The sequence below is a fragment of the Barbatula barbatula genome, assembly GCF_947034865.1.
Source record: "Barbatula barbatula genome assembly, chromosome: 11".
Lineage (NCBI taxonomy): Eukaryota > Metazoa > Chordata > Actinopteri > Cypriniformes > Nemacheilidae > Barbatula > Barbatula barbatula.
This window is the reverse complement of record NC_136774.1, coordinates 9,482,969-9,504,640: the sequence shown is the minus strand read 5'-3', so window position 1 is coordinate 9,504,640 and position 21,672 is coordinate 9,482,969. Positions and strand designations below refer to the sequence as shown.

At 37.4% G+C, this 21,672-nt stretch overlaps 1 protein-coding gene across 1 annotated transcript in view; it reads left to right on the top strand.

The window, feature by feature from the left end:
• Positions 1-15,440: 15,440 nt before the first annotated feature.
• The window catches only part of magixb (MAGI family member, X-linked b), a gene marked incomplete at both ends in the record, with an annotated part of 39,620 nt that continues 33,388 nt past the window's right edge, over positions 15,441-21,672 (top strand). Inside the window, 2 exons of the mRNA XM_079467119.1 lie at positions 15,441-15,720; positions 19,200-19,316. Coding sequence (XP_079323245.1) covers positions 15,441-15,720; positions 19,200-19,316 — 397 coding nt within the window. The remainder of the gene's footprint in view (positions 15,721-19,199; positions 19,317-21,672) is intronic.

The window sequence follows — 21,672 nt, the reverse complement described above, 5'->3', positions numbered from 1 at the left end:
CGTTTCTGTGCAATCATAATAATGTTATTTATTTATTATTATTTTATTCTGCTGTTTTTTATTATTTATGTATACATGTTGACCATTATCTGTTCTGCATTTAGACTTATTATCGATTATCTTTTCTATTTGTTTGTTTTTCAGACAGATTGCCGTACAACATTCTTAATGCTGAATGAGTTTTGAAATATCATTAACTTGAGAACTTAATATTACAGACCGCTTCTTTAGGTTAGCGCTGCATTTGACAGAAAGCATGCATGTGTGAATGTATTTATAATAGTTTAACTTGATTTGGCGGTCATTTGTGTGTGACTGGTTTCTGTGTAGTATAGAAATTGGCAGGGAGATGCTGAAGGTGTGTGTTTGTGTGCGAGCAGGGTGTGTCTGTCCTGATGTGATTCTGAAATAATGAATGTTCTGACCCAGACTTCACAACAGTGCACCGCTGTAGGCTCGGAGCAGTCAAGGTTATCCTACTGTCATGAATCATTCATTAGGAGAAAGAGAATAAAAGAGAGATCAAAATAAAGCAACAATTGCAATCGGACTGAAACCCACGAGAAACACGTTTCACATGACTTTTCACTGAAGTCTGTCTGTGTGCGTGTGTGTTTGTAAGCTCTTTTAATTTCTGCAATGTTATCAATTCAACTTCTGACCAATTACTGATAATCATTTCATTTCAGCTGAATGCTTCTGTGCCGGATCTTGATTATGGATTTGATATCTGATTTAATGAGACAATCCACCGCGCAGAGCATTTATTGTGCGTAGTTGTTAATTGTGTGATTATATGCACAGTCCACACCTCACTTGATGCATATTCAAAGTGATGTGTTGAAGGTGTGTTTGAAGGAGAGAGAGAGATGCTGCAGTTTACCCTTGCCGGTGTAGGACGACGCTGCAAGACAATTCTGCTTCTGCTTGCCCACTGTTTGCATTACATGGCCAGCGCAATCTGTCTGATGATCTCTTTCAACTCCATCACTCTCACGTGTCTTTTTGAATCTCTATCAGCCAGTTTGAATACTTGTTGTGAAGGTCGTTCAAAAGAACGAGTTGTCAGAATGAAAATCTAAAGACAATAGATTGGACACATTTCAATGTTTGAAAGAGTAGTTCATCTGAATTGAGCTGACTCATTTGCTCACTTTCATGGTGGTTGAAACCTGTTTGATCAAAATGAGACTTTTTGAAGAATGTTGATGCTGTGGAGGTATTTCTTTATTTCTTATAAACTCCCGGTTGATAAAAAAACAAACATGCTGGTTTTGAACCATGGTAGGTGGTTTGTGCTGGTTTAAGCTGGTCATTTGCTGGTTTAAGCTGTCCATGTGCTGGTTGATGCTGGTCCTGAACTGGCCATGTTCTTGTTTAAGCTGTTCCTGAGCTGGTTTAGGGCCAGATTTTACCAGCACATGACCAGCCTAAACCAGAAGCCAGCACAAACCAGCTATTATGCTGTTTTTTTCAACAGGTATACCATTATCAGGGGCTGTAAGGCTTAGTAAAGGAATATTTCACCACAATCTGAACATTTTCTCATTATTTGCTGATCCCAATGCCAGGCTTAGTAAAGACATTTATTAAGTCACTGTCATTTGGATTACTTAAATGATGGATGGATGTGTTTTTTGGAGCTTCACCATTTTGAGTCACGTGTAAGAAGATAACGACAGCATTTATTATATCATTATTTGTGAAAGGTAGTCACACAACATCTGGGATACCATGAGGTTGCATAAGATCTGATAAATGTTTGATATATTTGTTAAGAAAATGTTTAGCAATGATATAAAAGAACAATTTTAGTTCCCCAAATGATAGTTTCCTAAAAATAAATTTGTAAAGAGCATTTTCTGCAACAGAACAGTTTGTTAAAGGGATACTTTACCCAAAAATGAAAATTCTGTCATCATTTATTCACCTTCAAGTTTTTCCAAATGTCTTTTTTCTGATGAACACAGAGAAAGATATTTGGAAGAATGCCTGTAACCAGACAGACCCCCCCCCATTGACTACCATAGTAGGACAGAATACAATGGTCAAAAGTGTCCCAGAATTTTTTCCTACTATGGGAGTCAATGGGTGTGGAGATCTGTTTGGTTATAAGCATTATTTCAAATATCTTTCTATGTGTTCATCAGAGCAAAGTAACTAATACAGATGTGGAACAACTCGAAGGTTAGTAAATGATAACATAATTATGGGTGAAGTATCCCTTTAAAGGTTCTTTATGGCACCATACAGTCTGACAACAGAGTTTTTAGTAACCTTTATTTTTAACAGTGCAGACGAGACAGTATATTACAGAATTTAAATTTGTACTACTTTTCTACTTTAAAACAAAGGCAAATGGACAACATTCCGTTAGATGGTCAAAATGACTAAAGGCAATGACCCAAACTGTTTAAGCTCTTATATCTCAACATGGTTCACTGAAGCACGATTGAGATTATATTGTTCTTTATCTTCACACCATTTAACCTAAGAGTCAATACCTTGACCATAGTCTTCCTCGCTTCATTATCCAGACCAAATGGACCTTGACATGTCTGTTGCTTGAAACAACACCAAATATAAATCAGAGGGGTGATGGATCGGCCCCCACTATATGGATATTGATAGTTGGGTATAGAATAAACGTGTTGCTGTAAAATTGCTACAAGAGACCCCCACGCAGCCTTGAGCCTGCACTCGGGCTGAGGGAGGGAGATACAGGAATTGATATCGGAGGAGAGCAGCAAAGAAGGCAAAGAGACAACTGAGAGGAGAAAAAGAGGAGCAAGAGAGAATGATAAAATATAGAAAGATTGAAGAGGCGAAGTTAAGGAAGAGGTAAAGAAAAGATAAATAGATGGAAGATGGGGAAGCAAAATGAGAAAGCAGAAGGGAAAGATGGGGGGTCACCTTCAGCGATGGCATCTGATTCAGCACAATCTATATCACTTGCACTCGGGTTACCGCTCTGTGACCAAGCCGAGCATGCTGGGACTTTCTGAGGCCAAGTCTCTTCCTGTTTCATATTCCAGCTATTTCTACATCAGTCCTTTGCCCTGTTATCTATACAAACTTAATCTTTCTATGTTCCTTTGGCTGTTCTATACATAACTCTAAGATTCGTGAGGGTGTTTCTTTCCACAATATCATGTCATTGTCATCATGAAGCTGTAGAGTTATTCGTCATGTCATGTTCTTTCGAGCCCAAGCTCATTTTTCATCTCCCTGTATTATCTCGACATTTCTTCTCTCTCTCTCTCTCTCTCTCTCTCTCTCTCTCTCTCTCTCTCTCACGTCTCTATCGTTGTATACAATCACCACTCTTCCATGATAACGGTTTCGTCACACTCTTGTTTTGGGTCGTCACACATGATGGAGAACCAATAGTGTTATCGCTCAGACCTCTTTGGACAGGGTCATTGCTTAAAGTCACATAGTTTCTGCCTCAGACGTAACGCTCACGGACCGTTGGCTGAACATCAGATGCATATTGAACATTTAACTGGAAGAAACCCTTTAGCAGATTCAAAGTCTTCCTCTGATTGGTTGAATCCTACAGGATTTCCGGGATACGTGCGTGTTGCATTCTTTGTCTGATCGAAGAAGAAAGCTGTCGCGTTTACATTGGTTACAATGTGAATTCATTATAATCGACTAAACGCTAAATTCTTAAAAGTATGCAAGGTTCACGCACGGCATAAACTCTTTTAAACAAAAGGTACAAAACGAGTCTGAGAATCTCAAATGTTTCTTTTAACTTCAAAATGGATTAAATTGAGAGTTTACTGCATTTAGTTGCTTCGCAAAGCGAGAACTCAAACATTTCCCATCAAGGATATTTAGAAATTTTAAACAATTGTATTAAATACGTTTTTTTATAAACAATATTTTGGTAAATAGTACATAAGAGAGAAATGTAAGCTTCAGCTCAAGTTCTGCCAGGAAGACTCAATCTAACGCCTCTTACTACGTATAGACCTAACCAATCATCATCTAACACTTGGAATATATAAGATCGCCACATACCCTTTGTTTACATTCGCAGTTGAAGCAGCCGATATTCACCCCATCCTCCCCACCAGGATAGTCCCTGTCCATTAGCCCCAGGGGAGTTGGCTGCGCCCCGCCTTCATCTTCAGGCAGGAAGTGCTGGAATTCTTGACCCTCTGGAAGTGAGCTATGGACAGGGCCTATGCCAAAGAACCATATATTTGACCATATTCACACTGATCAGTTGTCTAATAAATGTTCATTGTCCAGTATTCTTGCCTCCAAGTCTTTCTGGTAGAACTCCATTAAAGTGATAGTTCACCAAAAATGAGAATTCTGTCCAACCTGCATAAAATAATTTTTACACAAGATTTTTTTTTGAAGGAATGTCAGATCTCACCCGCCATTTACAGCCTTAGTAATGAAAATAAATACTGTATGAGTCTATGGGATTTGACAATCTTCCAGATTTCTTCCAGTGTGTTCAGCAGAATAAAGACATTTATACAGGTTTGGAGGGTCAGTAAATGATAACAGAATTCTCATTTTTGGGTGAAGTATCCCTTTAACTGAACAACGAGAGCACCCATTCACTTGCATTGGTTTTGTGTCCGTACAAAAGAAGTGAAGGGGTAGCGCTGCTGTTCGGTCACCAACCTTTTTCAAAATATCTTCCTTCGTGTTCTGCGGAAGAAAGAAAGTCATACAGGTTTGAAATGACAAGAGGATGAGTAAATGATTACAGAATTTTCATCTTTGGGTGGACAATCCCTTTAAATGATCTTGAGTTATGAAAGAGCAGTGTGTGAGAAATAACAAATGCCTCGGGTTGCCTCACAGCAATAACAAACTTGTAATTAAAAGCTTTCAGGCCTGCCGATTTGTCACTTTGATCTATGTCTGAATTCTGTTAAGTACCTTATATTTCCTTCCATATTTGGATTGATAACTTGCATAAAAAATGCTAACTCAGCACATGCTCTGGATTTACTTGCCACGTAAAGTGTAGCACACCATACATACAACTGCTGGCATTTATTTCCAACCGTGATTGTATTGAGCTTCTTTCGGGGGTATTAAGTCTAGCTAGGATGAGTTTGAGAATGTTTGGTTTGAGCTTTTCCTCTCGCTCACATTTAATCTTTTATTTTTAAATCTGTCACTGCTGTCCATGTAGCGACAACACTAGTGCCCCAGATTTGGGCAGGATTGAGCATCCCGGAGTGTCCGAGGGGTGCGGGAGACCGATTAGACAGGATACGTGTTACAATCCCAATGCGGAGGATGACAGGGTACAGTGGGATGTGGATGCTGTGGTTCATTTGGAGGTCGTTTGTAATTTAAGATTCAGAGGCTGGCTGACCTCCAGCAGTTCTCCCTGTGGAGGGGGATGTGAGATTAGGGTCAGAGCAGTCAAATACAGGTTAGGACAGGGAAGCGGTGTCATAAGTGCTCAGACGCAGGTTATTAAAAATATAAGACCAAAGCAAACATTTGTGTTTGCTGTAATGTTTGAATGTTTGCATGGCGAACTGCTCAGTAATAATTTACTTCAGATTTGCTTTCTACCTCACTTTTTCTCTGAGCCTGCAGAACGATCAACCTGCGATAATGCACATGTGCATTTCACACTGAGCGATGTTCTTATGAGAGGTGAAGAACGCAGCACTTTTTTTGACTGGAATATTCTGTCTGTTTTTTTTAACTGTAAGCAGAAGCAGACGTTGAATGTTTATGATATTAACACTACAGGTGGAACGTGCACCTTACGGCTGTTGATTATTATGGAATTATTATTGATAACATTCATATAAGGGTGCTTAACTGGTTTTGGGAGATTTCATCCAACATAGTACCAAAATTATTGAAAAAAAGAAGGTCTTTACCATAGGTTTTCTACATACCGATAGGTCAGATGTCAATATTTGGTGATTTTAAAACCCATGTGAAGTGTCTTAAAAATTTTTTTTGCATGATTTTCCATAGTCAGAAAAGTGCGTCCATATTCCTTACATATCTGCTATTAAACTATTTTATGTTCTTCAAAGAGCCATCCCTTCTCCATTCGTTGAATATTTGTGTTTTAATTCACAGAAATCCCACAATGTTGCCTCAAAAATCCCTAACGCATGTAAATCTTTACTCTACATAGTTTTTGTCATGGGTTTTGAGGTTTAGAGGTGATATGACTCGTGAATTTGTATGAAAATACCAATAATTATAGTAAAAGAAGCCTTTAATTTATCAAAGTATTTGTGTTATATAATGATTAGCATTTATGTAGCATTTTTTTCTGATTTCCGTAAAAAATACAGAATATAACTGTTATGTCTTGCTCACTTCCTATTTCTTTTTGTCTCTTATTTTAAAACATTCTCTCCAATCAGTCAAATTCTAATGAAGTAATTTGCTTTTCTTCTGTGCCTACGGGCTGTGTAAACCTCATAAGTGTGCGCAGAACGCAGTTTCAGTTTGTTTTCATGTTTAACACTTGAAGAGAGAGTGAACTGTGGTGTTACTTTGATAATTATGGAACAGAACCTCAAGACTTTTAATTACATCATCATTAAATGTTCGGGATCTTTGCAGTTTTATCTCTGTTTTTCTTCTGAGCGTTTAAACTGATAAATCCCTTCATTGCTGTAGTCACCTTCTAATTAGTGTCAGACGCCTGGAGTCATTTGCTATCTTCACCGGCCAAACTATATCATCATCATCTTCATTTTGTTCTGTATTTCCCTCCATCCTTTGGGTGTTCATAGTAATTAAATAGTCTTGAAACTTATCGCTGTTTCATACTGACCCAGAACCCAGCTTTTTAAAGTTTTAAAAGTTGAATATCTTCCTGCATTCGGAAGACGCAGACTCAGAGGTCCAAGGAAAGGTGGGCTACTACAGTATAATATATACATAGCCGAACAAACATTGTTCTATATTCTGACCACGAACAGCATAGTGGACACTTCTGACCCAATACATAAGCTGCTTCTGAATTCACTCTCTCGTTCACTCATTCACTACTCCCTATATAGCGAATGCTAAATAGTCCACACTATATGGGTAAGAAGTGAATGAAAAAGACAATTTCGGACACCGGCGTAATGTAACCTGACAGTAGTGACGCTGATTATTATAATAAATAGTAAAGTGATTTTTTTACCCTATTTCTCACGTTTTTATTAAAGTGAACAAAACAACTGTTTGCCATGTTTATTTTATTACATTTATTATGTTTAATAAAATTATTTAAAATAAATCACCACTGTCTATAACATTTAATCAGTTTATCCCCAAACGAAGAAGATAACTGTCAACAAGAACAAAGTATAAACATGCATCCGTGTCGGTCACTCTCCACCCGCTGATCTAACCAGGCGGTTGATTCACGCTGTATCTGTAAATAGTGAGTGAACGAGTGATGTACACTCAAAATCAATTGCATTGTGGGTAAAAAGTAGTGAACGAATGTAGGGAATGAGTTGTTCACTCAGAATTCGGACAACACCACAAAATGGCGGACCACCCGGTATAGTGCACTACATAGGAGATAGCGGGCGAATTCAGCGTATACTAGCATTAGTAATTCATGTTCTCATGAATCAAATGCCACGGGTGTCCCTGAAATAAAGCCTGGTGGCTAAGAATAGGTTTTATAAAGAAATAGATACATTTATAGAGAAAAACAACAATGGTGGAACATTAAATAGACATGAAAGATGTTTCCTTGGTGACTGTATGGAATTTCACTCGTGAGCCAATCTAGCAGAAGAGAGGGGTAAATGTGTAAACAGATATGGGGTGGTCAGCTCTTTTCTCTGACCTTGAGGGTCAGCATTTTCAACACTACATCTAAGATATGCAACGTCTCAAAGACCCACCAATAGTCCCTGTTTCCAACTACAGCCAGTTGAAAATGCTTATATAAAGCAGATTAAGTCCTCTTTGGGAAATATATACTATTGCAGCTTATAACATTACACTGATGTGTTGTATTAGATGAAATTGATTTCCACTATCTATAAAGATTTTAATCAGGCTTTAAGGCCGGATCACCAAAAAAAACATTTATTCACCATCATATGGTTCAAGTGACTCTGTCTTTCTGTGGAACACAAAAGTGGTTCTGTGTGCATACAATGGAAGTCAGTGGGGGCCAGTGTTGTTTGTTTACCAACGCTCTTCAAAATATCTTCATTGTGTTCTGCGCAAGAAAGAAAATCAGGTTTGGAATGACACGAGGGTGATTAAATGATGAAATAACTACTTTTTTAAAATGAAAACGTATGGATACATACAGAATGTAACTAGGTGTAATTTAAGCCCTTAAAGAAAGATAGCACAGCTTATCATTTGTCTGGTAGACATTGTTTCGACCTTTGGATAGAGATGCAACAAATATTGTTGAGCAAGGCTGACAGTCTAAAACATGAGGATGTAGCTGCATAAACCAGCACCATTTCTGTGTGTGTGTGTGCGTCTGACAGCGTGAGTCGTCTCAAACCAACCGGAATTGACAGTTTGCCTTGCACACAGACACCTCTAGACATTTGTGTGTGTAACAAAGAATATATTTGCTTGATCTTGCTGTATATGACAGACAGATGGACAGTGTTAGGCTGTGATACTTAAATACCATATTAGAATAATGAATATAATAAGCAGAGCAGTTGACAGCATTTATAACACTGGATATGACATGGTTATATTTTGACATGCAGGTCAAACCTTAACATCCGTATTATACAAAGAAACTATTAGAAAAGGTTTATTCGAAAAAATAGGGTTGTTACTTTTAATGAGATTATTTAAAACACTGTTTAATTGATTTAAATGTTTAGTTACTTTACTTTAGTTCTGTTGTCCTTTCAAATAGATGATTAAAAAGCGAAACACACAAAAATCACACAAAAGTTAATATTCTGTCACCATTTATACGCCCTCAGAACCTGTATATGACTCTTTCTTCTGTGAACCCAGAATAAGATATTTTGAGAAATGTCTCTGTGGTTTTAGGTCCATACAATAGTAGTCAATGGCTCCAAGCTTTGTTCTTGAAAATATATTCATACAGGTTTGAGATGTCAAGGTGAGTAAATGATGAAAGAATTTTTTGATGTATCCCTTTAAGGCCGACAAAAAAATACTAGCATAGGTGTCTGCATTCAAAATACAAACATGTTTATACTAACTGTATGCAAATCTCTGTCACCACATAACAAAATTTCTAATTTAGCAATTTCTTTACACTATATGTTAGCTTTGGTTTGACTGAAAAATGTAATTAAAATCATTAGTTTTAAATATCTTATGTGATGATTTATTGACAGTATGCACTCAGTCAAGCTTGGACTCCACGAGTAAAACCTGATGATCCATATTATCACAGCATGATTTTAATATTCCAAAGAACACTTCCTGTGTGTTTCTCGGACATCTAATCTTGGTTTAAAAGAGCTGGTTTACATATGTTGTACAGTGCTTATTTGATTAGTGGTCATGAATCCAGAATTTTTCCTTATTTATCATAATATACTTTGAAATATTGTTTATTTCCAAGAATGAATTAGATTTTGAATCATCGATTTTCAAGTATGGACTGCGATGTATAAGAATGAAATGCACTGCATTTGAAAGTTTATGTATAAAAAGACATGTTACTGTGGCAGAAGGTCTCACACCTGGACAGAAAATGAGTAAAAAAGAGGGAAAAAGAGAAATGGGGTGGACAATCTGTGCGTGTCTGTGTATGTGTGTGTGTGTGACTTTGCCACATGCCTGGACGCCTCTTAGCTCATGTAACAAATCACCCAAAGACTGTTAATTGTTTGTTTACATTACATTTATGCATTTGGTGAATGCTTCTTCCAAGCATATACATTTCATCCGAGTTTTAAGCAGTACATTATATCAGTACGTGCACTCCTTGGGCATTGAACCCATGACCTTGGCACTGCACCAGTTGAGCTACAGAAGCAACCCAAAATACCAGTGGGAGTGTGTTTATGTCAAAATAAAAAAAGGGAAGAATAAAGAGTGTGTGTTTTTTCTGTATTTGTGTACTAGGTGTTATTCTGCCCCTGAATCAACGGCATCTGAGCTTGCTTGTTTCAAGGTCATATCCGCGAGTCCTCTTCCTGTGCCAAAAGCAGCCTGCGTGGAGCCTGGCTCAGTCTATCTCTGTCTCTGTAGCGGCTGTTAAAAAAAGACTCCGCCTATTAGATGAAGGATCTTTAGGGGGTGGGGCCGAATAAATGACCGGTCGGCCAATCGCTCAAGTGGAAACAATTAGTCATGTCTCTTCTGATGCTCCTCGTGCGGTTTAATTAGCCTTATTAAGCCTGGTGGGCAGGCCAGCCTGAGGGGACACGCTGATACCGTCACCGTGGTTACAGCTGCGCTGTAGTCAGGTTGACTGCTCCTCCATCTGACCCCTGGTTACGACTTTATCGATCACCAATTAGGATATATTGAGCTCTCTCAGACCCCCGGTGGTAATAACATAAAAGATATGCAATTAAAAGGGAAGCGCGAGATTGTGCTGATAGATGAGCTGGCTCATTTGTAATCTTGCTGTAAATTGGTTGTATGGTTGTAGAAACAGTGTAAATAAGCGCTATCTTTCTACGAGGCATAAAATGTGGTTTCTGCTGGGTGATCCGTTTTTGGCACTGTTCACGTTTTATAATCACTCGTATTCTTGATGTATAGGAAGTGTTTGTGACATTTTCTCTTCCCAGTTAATTATCAATCTTAGAAAATTAAAGTCGCAGAAATAAATTATGAGAAGGTTTCTATTATCTTAAGATGTACTATTTATAGGTATGTGTTTAGGTAAAAAGATCATTTTAATGTTTTATTCTGTGAACTATTTGAAATGTTTCTCCAAAATTTCTAATAGAAATATTGTTTCTATTTGCATTTATTTCCAGAATAGATCTCCAGATCTCCAATCGTGCAAAGAAAACAAGTTCATATAAAATAATAATATTTCTACATGTATTTAGGAATTTTATATAAATACTTTTTTATGTGTTAACCTTGATTTCATTTAATCAGTCTTTTACATTGCTGTTGGGTGACTATATGTCACTACTGAGGTTTGATTTTGTTGAAACACAACAGACACTGCATTGGGATGGCCACAATACATCTAGAAATGCTGAATTGAAATGAAAAATTGGAATGGTGTCTTATTTTTTTCTGCGACTGTATAACCAATAAGCCGCATTATTTCAGCCGTGATTCATGTAGCACAACGGTCCAGGATGATTAAGATACTAAAGTTTAATACCTAGTTTAAAAGGTTTGTTTAAATTCCTTACCATAAATAAGAGCAATTATACTCAGCGCCACTAAAAAATAAATATAGGATCTCCGTATTAATTATTCATTTACACAATCACCGGTACTAAATTATCATGGCATTTCCTTCACCTAAAGACCCGTTTACATCAAGGACTACAACTATAAAGTTTTAAAAATGTGTATGCGCATGGAATAAACATAACAATATGGTGCAGGTGCATTGGTTTGGATGCTAATTTCGGAACCTGTCTATGAAAAATCACATGAGATTTTGAGCATCATAGCTAGCCAAAAATACCAAAATACTCAATAAAATTACTTATTTTCAATACAGTCAACATTATTTGATTTACCTTATGTTTTTAATTTAGCACAAACATCCAGAAGTCATTTTTTTTCCAATCCTTGACATGTCAATATGAAGAAGTGAGTTTTCACAGAATATTCTTTACATTGTGAATGATGATTTTAAGATCACCAATAACAGTGATGGCTATTACTAAGAATATGTTATGATATTATCTTCTACTGCAGCTGTATATAATTTTATGTTTGTAAGTGAAGTTGTCTTGCTCATTTCTTGTTGATCACTTGATCTTGTTTATCCCCTTTGGCTGTCACAAACATCTTTTCCCCATTTGATCGAATCTTAATCCTCTCCTCAGCCCTGAGTATCTCCTGCTGTCTATCTGACACCAGTCCTCTAACTAACCTACCTCTGCGTTTTTCTTCCTATCCTTCTGTGACCCGACTCCGTGCCCTCTTCTTGCGTTCATTCCTTCATCCTGTCAGCTCTCGCGCTCCCTCGCCATCTGTACCGTCTTGATCTCCCTCTCTGATTATCTCTCTTTCTCCCCCTCTCTGTTTCTCGCCGGCCATCTACAGCGTCGCTGTCGCTTTAAAAGAGTACAGGATCGGATGAGGCAGGGGAGGGAATGACAGAACTGCTCCAAAACTGTCATGTCTCAAGGCATTTTCGCTCGGACTGCACCTGCCCCTCACGCTTGCCCCGCCAACTGTCACTTACTGGGGCAGTTAAAGCTTTGAGCTTCAAACATCCAAGTCTCTTTGAATACTGCTCCGTCACGATCATATCAAACAGTCTGTCCACTTGATTTTTACAAAAGAAGATCAATTAAATATGATCGGTGTTCATAAATCTCAAAGATAGAGCACTTTTGTGTCAAGTGCCTATGAAAGATGAATGATTTCATTTGTTTTTAGAACTGTATTTATAGCCTTTCATTGGTATATTATCAAATGTGAGAATCATTTAAAGCAGCCATAACTCAGACAATTTTTGCATATCTCATGTTAATCTTGAGTACTTACATAGTATAGTATCGCACCCTTCAAACATCAGTAGAGTCTTTATTTTGATCACATTTATAAACGACTGTACGATTATTTCTCGAAAACATGCGACACGTGTGGGGGGCGGAAATAAAGCACACATTCTCCCGCTCTCCATGGTTGATTCGTGGGCGTGCCGCGTGCATCTCCAAGAGAATTATCCTAAAGGGACTAAGAAAAGTTGTGACGTAACGATTTTTCATGTTTAAAAAAATTATCCGAAACCTGTACGAACCCTGGGGGAGTGTATCGAGCACAGAAATACTGTATCATACTACGTCATACGTCCAACTCATCAGCACGTTTAACATTGTAAAGAAGTCAGAATGCATGACACACCGTTGCACCACCCCTTTAACACCATTGAACACTATAGTCATTATTTTAACAAAAAGCCTCGTGATTTTAAAAGCTGTTACAGTTGGGTGGCCTACTATCCACGTTATTCTACCTATGCAATTGTACAGTGATCTTCCTGTATCTCTCAAGCAAACACAACAGGTCGAACGGATGAAAATGTGTAATTTAATATCGATCCCCTTACAAAATTACCTTAGGGTTGCCATGGTACACACATGATGGTAGACAGCAATGCTTTGGTACCTTGATGTATTCAGCTGTATTTCCATTACCTTTCATATTGTATATGTAAATATTGCAAAAAAATGATGCCTCATAATAGGAAAAAACTGCAATGGAAACCGTTTTCCTGCATTTACAGGTCGCCTGGTGTACATAAGGATGTGAAACAGTGTACTAACTACTAACATAACCAAATGTTGCTGCTCATGTATGCTTTTGGGTCCCAAACTTAACTTCCGGTACCCATCCACAAAGAATAGAATAACAATTTCATTAGCTTGCAGGTTAAAAGTATGTCTAGCCAGTATTATTTTGGGTTACCAGTAGAAGCACCGTTTCTTAGCTAAACTAAACAGTGACAAAGGTAAACGACCCATTCAACAAAATGTTTATTAAATAAAACCAATATACAATAAAATTCAACAAATGAAATAAAATATTTACACAAATTAATATTTACTGATATTTGAAATGATTGAAATATAAATAGTTATATTATTTAGCTATTAGCCAGACCGATTACCAAACACAAACCGTAGGTTAACTTTGGGCCAGATGTCCAATGAAACAGTATAGACCGTTTCATCAGATGCACACGCCAGGACTGTGGTTAACTTCCGGTCTGTGTTTGGCTAGTGTCTAATAATAAAACTATTTATATTTAATTAAATTTATGTTATCATTAATTCATATTATAATTTTGTTGTATAATAATTGTGTTAAATACACTTTTTTTGGAATTTTGTAATATGTTCATTTTGTTAAATAATCAATTTGTTAAATTTTGTAGTTTGTTAATTATTTTTTTTTTTTTTAATGGGATATGTTGTTTGGATGTATTTAAAGAAACCGTATGGTACATTGACATCTAGCGGTTAAGCTTGCTATCGCAGTCTAAATTCAAAATATTGGAGAGACAAGTTTAGCCAAGTAACGCTTCTTCTCGGTTTCTTTAGCTTGTTATCGGAAATACTTTACAGGCACTCTATTGTTTGTGAATGTGTATCGGAAGTAAAGTGGCAGTCCATGAACGTGCGCATGTGCAGTAACAGAATACTGTTATAAACTATATGTGACCCAGTCTGTGAAGACCAAGCCAAAGTCATTTCTGTGATTTACTGTTTTTACATAAAATCATCCTACATAATGTAAAGAACATTCTGTGAAAATGTAACTGATGTCTTTAAAAATGGATTGAGTGAAATCGATGGTTGAAATCGAACTTTGAAACTCGTTCTTAGATACTGAAACTTTATCCTGGTTTTCACACACAGAATCACATATTTAATATGGCATTGCATCCCACGGTAAAAAATCTTATGGTTTCTATTCTACATATAGCAAAGAGAATTAATTTCAAATGAATCATGTCATCTGAAATATATTTAGGTTTAGGAGTAAATCATAATACGCAATACAACAGTACATCATTTTAATGAGTTTTGTTTTTGTTATGTAATAGCAATTTAGTTTAATATGATTGTGATCCGCAGAGCTTGTGTCCCAGTACATCAGAGCCGGAGGGTTCTGTTGAAAGTGCATTGTGAGCGTTGAGGGGTTTCTTCAAATAGCATTGTTGCCCTGAGTATCTCCTCCACCTGTTTTGATGAAGTAGGTTTGTGTAGTGTTTATTGCCTCCAATGGTGAGGGCATCTGTTGATTTGTCTGGAGGGTTCTCACAGCACACTCAAAAATGAGAACATTCTCTGTGTTTTTTATGGCACATGTTGACCTCCTGCCCTGCCTGCACACATGTGTTACTTTCATAAATACAGATTTAGGAACTTGACTAGTACTGTAGGATATTAAAAGGGATAGTTTACAGAAAAATGAAAATCCCTTCATCGTTTACTCACCCTCATGTCATTCCATCCAAACCTGACTGGCTTTCTTTCTTCTGCAGAACACAAAAGAAGATATTTCATAGAACGTTGGTAACCAAACAACATTTGCCCCATTGAACTCTATTGTATGGACACAAACCCATTTCTCAAAATATCTTCTTTCATGTTTCACAGAAGAAAGTCATATACAGGTTCTGAACGACATGAGGATGAATAGATTATGAAATAATTGATGGGAGATACCTTTAATAATATTAAATGTGCAATAGTTGTACTAAATAACATAGGCCACAGTCCATAAATATTCATAATCTAATGTCTATTTGTCTCTGTTTTCTCTGTGTGGCTTTCAGTTCATTTGCCATGTCTAAGGTTGCAGTGAAGAAACTGCATTGGCGCTCTAAAGTGCAGGAGACCTTCATTCCGCTGGTGGGCAGCTCGGGGGAGCTGGGTGTGGCCATCGGAGGCGGGGCTGATTATGGAGAGTTCCCATTTGTCACCGCTGCACCTGGAGGAGGGATCAATGTTGGCGATATCATTCTAGAAATCAGAGGAACGTCTGTTTTGGGCCTGACCTTAGGAGATGTACGCGGGGTCCTAAACTCCTGTACCCATCCCATCCGCATCAAGACCGTTTCTCCAGGTAATTTAAGTACCATACTCGAATAACTGGTTAGAACGGTGATTTTTCGTTTTCTAAAGTGAAGATTCTTTCAACATTTTCACCGTCATGTCATGGGAAACCTATATGACTGACTTTCTTCTGCAGAACACAAAAGAAGATATTTCGAAGAATGTTGGTAACCAAACAACACTGGCCCCCGTTGACCTCCATTGTATAGGCACAAAACATTTCAACATGTCTCAAAATAAATTATTTAGCTTTCCACAGAATAAACATAGTTATGCAGGTTAAGAGTGACATGAGGGTGAGCACTGGTGGCATGAGCTACCCATTTAAATGAGGTATTTAGCATATTGGTTACTTTTCATGGTTTTTGATCGCTGTTCTGAATCTTCCTCTGGTCTGGTCTGAATGTATATTGTATCTTATTTACACATAACATTTCAAAGAAATATAGCAGAGCACACCTTTCAAGCTATAAATTTGACATAAAGCTTATCATGTTTGTGAAACAATAAAGATACGTTTTAGAATTAAGACAAAGCGTAGTGTGACATTACTGTCAAATATTTGTTGTTATTATTCTTCTACAATACCTGTGTGAACACAAAGGGTTATGACTTCATTCTTTCTCCAAAAATCACCTTGAAAATTGAAAGAAACTGGAAAAGCTTGCAACAACAACGGTTCTTAGAAAATAGCATCATCGGTTTGCACATTTTATTTTGTTAGATTTTTGTACTGTTAATGCAATGACATGCAGATATTTTATAAGTGAACTAAAGGTTCACATATAAAACATTCTGTCATCATTCATTCACCCTCATATTGTTCATTCAGATATTATGTCAGGAACAGCTAAGGGAAGAACCCAAGCGCAGGCAGCAATACGGGGTAACACAGAAAGTCCTTTAATGAGGGAAGTTTCAGGGAAAACCAACACGCAATAGTAAGGCAGGCAAGGCAAGGCAAGGCAAGGCAAACAATCAACTCGAGGCACAATGTACACTAAATGCAACGAACGAGCACAGGACAATGAACACGAGGATGTTTTAAAAAATGGAAGTCAATGGGGACCAATGTTGTTTGGTTACTGAACATTCTTCAAAATATCTTCTTTTGTGTTTTGCGTAAGAGAGAAAGTCGTGCAGGTTTGGAATGACAGGAGGGTCTATAAACAATGAAGACATTTTAATTTTGAAGTGTATCTATTTCAGATGTATGGGCTGTATTTCAAATGAATTGCAATCATGGATTCGTAGTATCAGTATAATCTCAGATTCAGCTTTGGGTCTTACAAACCGATTTTATATACCAAGCTGATGTTTTCCTTTCTCAATGTTAAACTCCCTTTTAAAACCTCTAGGTAGGAAATGTCTATGCTGACTAGTTGGCGCGACATATAACATTATTTGAGGCACAACAACCTTTCTATATAAACAATAGCAGGAGAAAAGAATCATTTTTACACTTCTGTTTGTTGCTGCACACCAATTACACACAGCATCTATAATGTCATCAGACCGAGCTGCTTGTGCATATTTAATGATCTGACATTTAACAGCATGAAACGTATACTCTTACAGCCCTGGATAAAGATGATTTCTGAACCAGAGCACAATCCATCTCTCTGTCAACTGCTCATGTAGAGAATTTGGTCATTGGTTGCACAATGACTGTATTTGTGTCACACGGGTCGTATGTCACCCCTAGGGGGCGCTGATATTTATTACATGGTGTCATAGAAGGGACCATTTTTTTGTTGGAAAATATGTCATACCTGACCGTGACTTCCCCTGTCCTCTGTTTTGAGATTGATGAGCAAGCTCTGCAATACTCCAGCTCTCTATCTTCCTTTCTATCTCCGGTTATCTCACCTCTAACACCTTCAGCGACACAATACAGAAAATTGAAGCTACATCTAGGTGAACATGTTCAGAAACATGCTGGATTATCTGATCGACTGATTATCTTATAGAAGTAGAAAAACAGACGCATGTATCTTGTTCAGTTGTTAACATGGTCCTTCGATCTGCCTGTGTATCCTATATAGACACAATCGCCACAAACAAGAGAGCTCTGTGCTAATTCTGGCATTTCTATTTTGAAAAAGATCAATGTATGTACAGTCCCCTGTGTAATGCATCCGAGTGTTTATAAAAACAGCTCTGCTTTCCAAACAGTGGAATTGATCCGCGTGAGCGCCTTTGAGGATTTTCTTAATTTAGACCCGTTTTGTTTGCATTGTTTCATGTGGATTTTGCACGCTCGCAATTTACCGAAATGCTGGGGATAAATTATTAAACCACAGTAGATTTTACATTTTGAAGAGGAGCTTGCCGTGCAGATTCTGCCATCATGATTCAAGGGTGTGCTGAGTGGTTGCCAGGTCATTGCTGTGTGTTTGCTTAGGTGTTCTCAGTGGTTGTTTGCACTTTGTTAGAGGTTGTGAGGGCGTTGCCAGAAGGTTTTGGATGGTTGCTTGACCACCCTCATGTCTCTGTGATATTCTGGTCTCCAGGTATGACTCCGGTCCTTCAGTGTAACTTTATGGGGGTTTTATCATCCATTTTATTATCCGCCAGGGAGAAATCGAACGTCTTAAAGTCTGAATGAGTAACAGCACACCCTTCCTCATGAAGCAAAATAATGGAGGATAAATACAAATGTAAACAGAGCGAATTTTTTTTTTATTAAATACAAACGTTAATTTAATTTAATTTTGAATGCTTAGGGTTTTGTCTTTATCATTAGGGTTATACATTATTGATGTTGTAAATAACGATTCAAATGGTGATGAACTTGATCAAAATACATTGAATTGAAATTGCATGTTTCGAATATCATAGTGGTCATATATATTATACCTACTGTATATGCTGTGTGAGCGTGTGTGGTTTCAGGGCTTATGTTCCTTTATGAGAACTGTGAGCTGTGTTTTATTACTGTGAGAGGTGAGGTGGGGGTTGCTCTGTCATTTTGATGGGTTCGAGAGGCACTCTGTTCATCTATAACAGCCAAGTGGTCTGTCATCAGAGACCATAAAGCACACCAGATGAAATGAAGAGATCAGCCATGTTGAGTGGAGTATGGGGCCGTCGTGCCAACACTCTTTTCATTTTCTCACTTTAATCCAAGACTGTGTGTGTATAGCATACAAAAAGGCTATTTGTGCGTATTACAAAACTGCATCATGCTTAGCTTAAAAAATGAATGTGACAGTGTTTTGTTGGTTGGGTTCAGAACTTGATTGATTAGAAACTTGGAATATGTAAAGGTTAATCAATAATGTCTCCAGAGACTAGAGAGGAATGCACATGTGTGTGTGTACATGTGCGCTTAATGTCGTCTTTTGCAGATTTTAAGATGTGTAAGCACATTCTCTCATTCAAGACTGTTTATATAATAATCTACAGGATGTTTTTACAGTTTGTGTTTGTATGTTTATCTGTTTCTCTCCCTGTCTCATTATGACGTGTTCTCTTTCTTTCCTTCAGGTTCGACTCTATGCAAGGATTTAAGGTTATACCTGAGCAAATGTTTCACGCCTGGTTCTATGGACAGTCAGCTTCAGCAGGTCATCAGAGAAAACCTTTATCTGAGAGCCGTGCCCTGTGAGTTCCCATCTTCGTATTATATTGTAAAGTCAGGTTATTGTTTGAGCTGGATGTGATGTGTCGGGCTGCTCGGGATGCTCAAACAAACCATTTAGTTTGAACTCAAACACAGGCAAATGTTTTGATAGGGTTTCAACCAACCTATGAATGACTAAGAGTTTTTACAAATGTTTTTCTACATAAATCTACATAAAGTCTGTACGAAGGCACACAAGAGATTTCTTGGGATTAGACTCAATTTTATCTTTTAGTTAAACTCACATACACATGCCATAACCCGATCCATAAAAAATGTGCTTCTTTCATGCGACAGCACATACAGTTGACTGATCAAACTCAAGGTAGAGCAGCTTTGCAATAAAATGATAATTGAGGAGTGAGGAAATTATAAAGAAGCAGGTGTTGACAGCACTAACTGCTTTTACTGCAACAAGAGATGAAGGATACGAGAACAACACGGGGTTGCTGGAAGGTTTTAAAGGGACAGTTCACCCTAAATAAATGATTAGTCATTATTTACTTAATAGAAAGTTAATAGTGTCCAAGGGATAGCAAAAAAACTTTGATATGACATTAGAAGATTTGAAAAAAGCACATGATTTGAATGAATGAAACTTTATTGTATGCACACAATGCGTCCCAATCTGCATACTATTCGTGCTAAATAGTATTTTTGAAAGTAGAATTAGTACGTCCCAAATCGTTTAAACATTGAAAATAGTATTCCAAAGATTCCCGGATGGTCTACTACTTCGGGTAGAAATTCGAAGTCCAGAACGATGGACACTAATGGGTAATATTAACCACAACTCGTGGCGAGAGGGCGGAGCTTAGTGACGCTCCACTGCATTAATAAAATTGAATAGCAGTTGCTTCACTGAATTAACAAATGTAAGTATACAGTAAACAATACATAAGAAATAATGAATGAATAAATACTTAAATGCAAAGAAGAGCTGTATTTAGTTGTAAATGATCACAGTGTTGTCTAGGCAACAACAGCCACTTGCGTTAATGCGTCCCACTGTGTGCATGCTGTCTTGCTATGAAATGTATAAATAAATGTATATACTTTTCGATAATAAAAACACTACATACTTTTAGTGCATAGTATAAGTAGGCAAATTGGACCGCGGCAAATGAGACGATTTTAGGCAGGTCTTCAAATCGCCTGAATAAAAGTTAAAAGAAAAAGTCTACATGCCAGAACAAAAAGTATAAATAATAACGATATAAGCAGTATATGCAGTTTAGAATCGTAAAGTGAGATGTGATTTTAGGGTCCTTTTTCGAGAGCCTGACAGCCCCTGGTCACTTTAAAAATGTGTTGTAACACCAGCGCTCTGTATTCAGATTACGTATGTAAAAGAACGCATGGGTTTGAAACAGCATAAATGTTTGTAATAGTGTCATTGTGTGACTTCTGTTTTCACTCCATTTTTCTCGCAGTTTTTCCAGCTCATCTCCCTGTAGTTTTAAAACTGTAATTATATTTTCAGTAATTTCTTTTGCATTTAATCCTTGCGCAAAGATAAGACACAGATTTGGATTAACCTTCATCAAAATCATTAACTTTTGTATAATAGATGGAGTTTTGCTCGGTTTCACATTGGAATTATTACTCTGTAAAACTACTGTGGAGACTAGTGATTCAAATCCACTCTTTTTCTTAAAATGTTCATTTTCTTGTCTGTTAAGAGAGGAGTAGGCAGTGCTCAAAACCTGAGAAGGTACATAAACAAACAGACCAAATATAATGAAATATATTATTTAATAGTGTGTAAATTGTTCATTTATCCAAAATTACATGGTCTATCATGTAACAATACAGCGAATCGTGTTTCATTACCCTAAATCATTTAGAACTGGTAAATGAATTTATATTAAAAAAGAAAAAACGACTTAAAAGTCCACCAGATACCAGTGTGAGTTTCTGTTGCTATCCTCACAGTTCACCAAAGGACATGATCCGGCCCTGTGTATGCTGGGTTTACATGGACTTGAGTGGTAATCTCTGATTTATAGTGAAGTAGGTCATGCCGGGCTTGATGCCGCTTCCCTCATGAAGCCATCCTGTTTGCTGAAAGACCTGATAAACACTCACACAAGAAAACTTGCATTTAAACTTGTTTTAGGCTTTGCCAAGTACAAACAAATATTTTGTGATACAGCAACACACTTGAGAATTCACTCATAATCCTCACACATGGACGCACTGAAGCATTCATTGTGCAAACTCCCTTTACAGGACAGTTTACATACAATAGAATACAAAACTCTTTGGCTAAATCATTACTGAAGTTCTCACATCTGTCATATTTTGTTCCCACGTTGTCAATAACAATTTAGATAC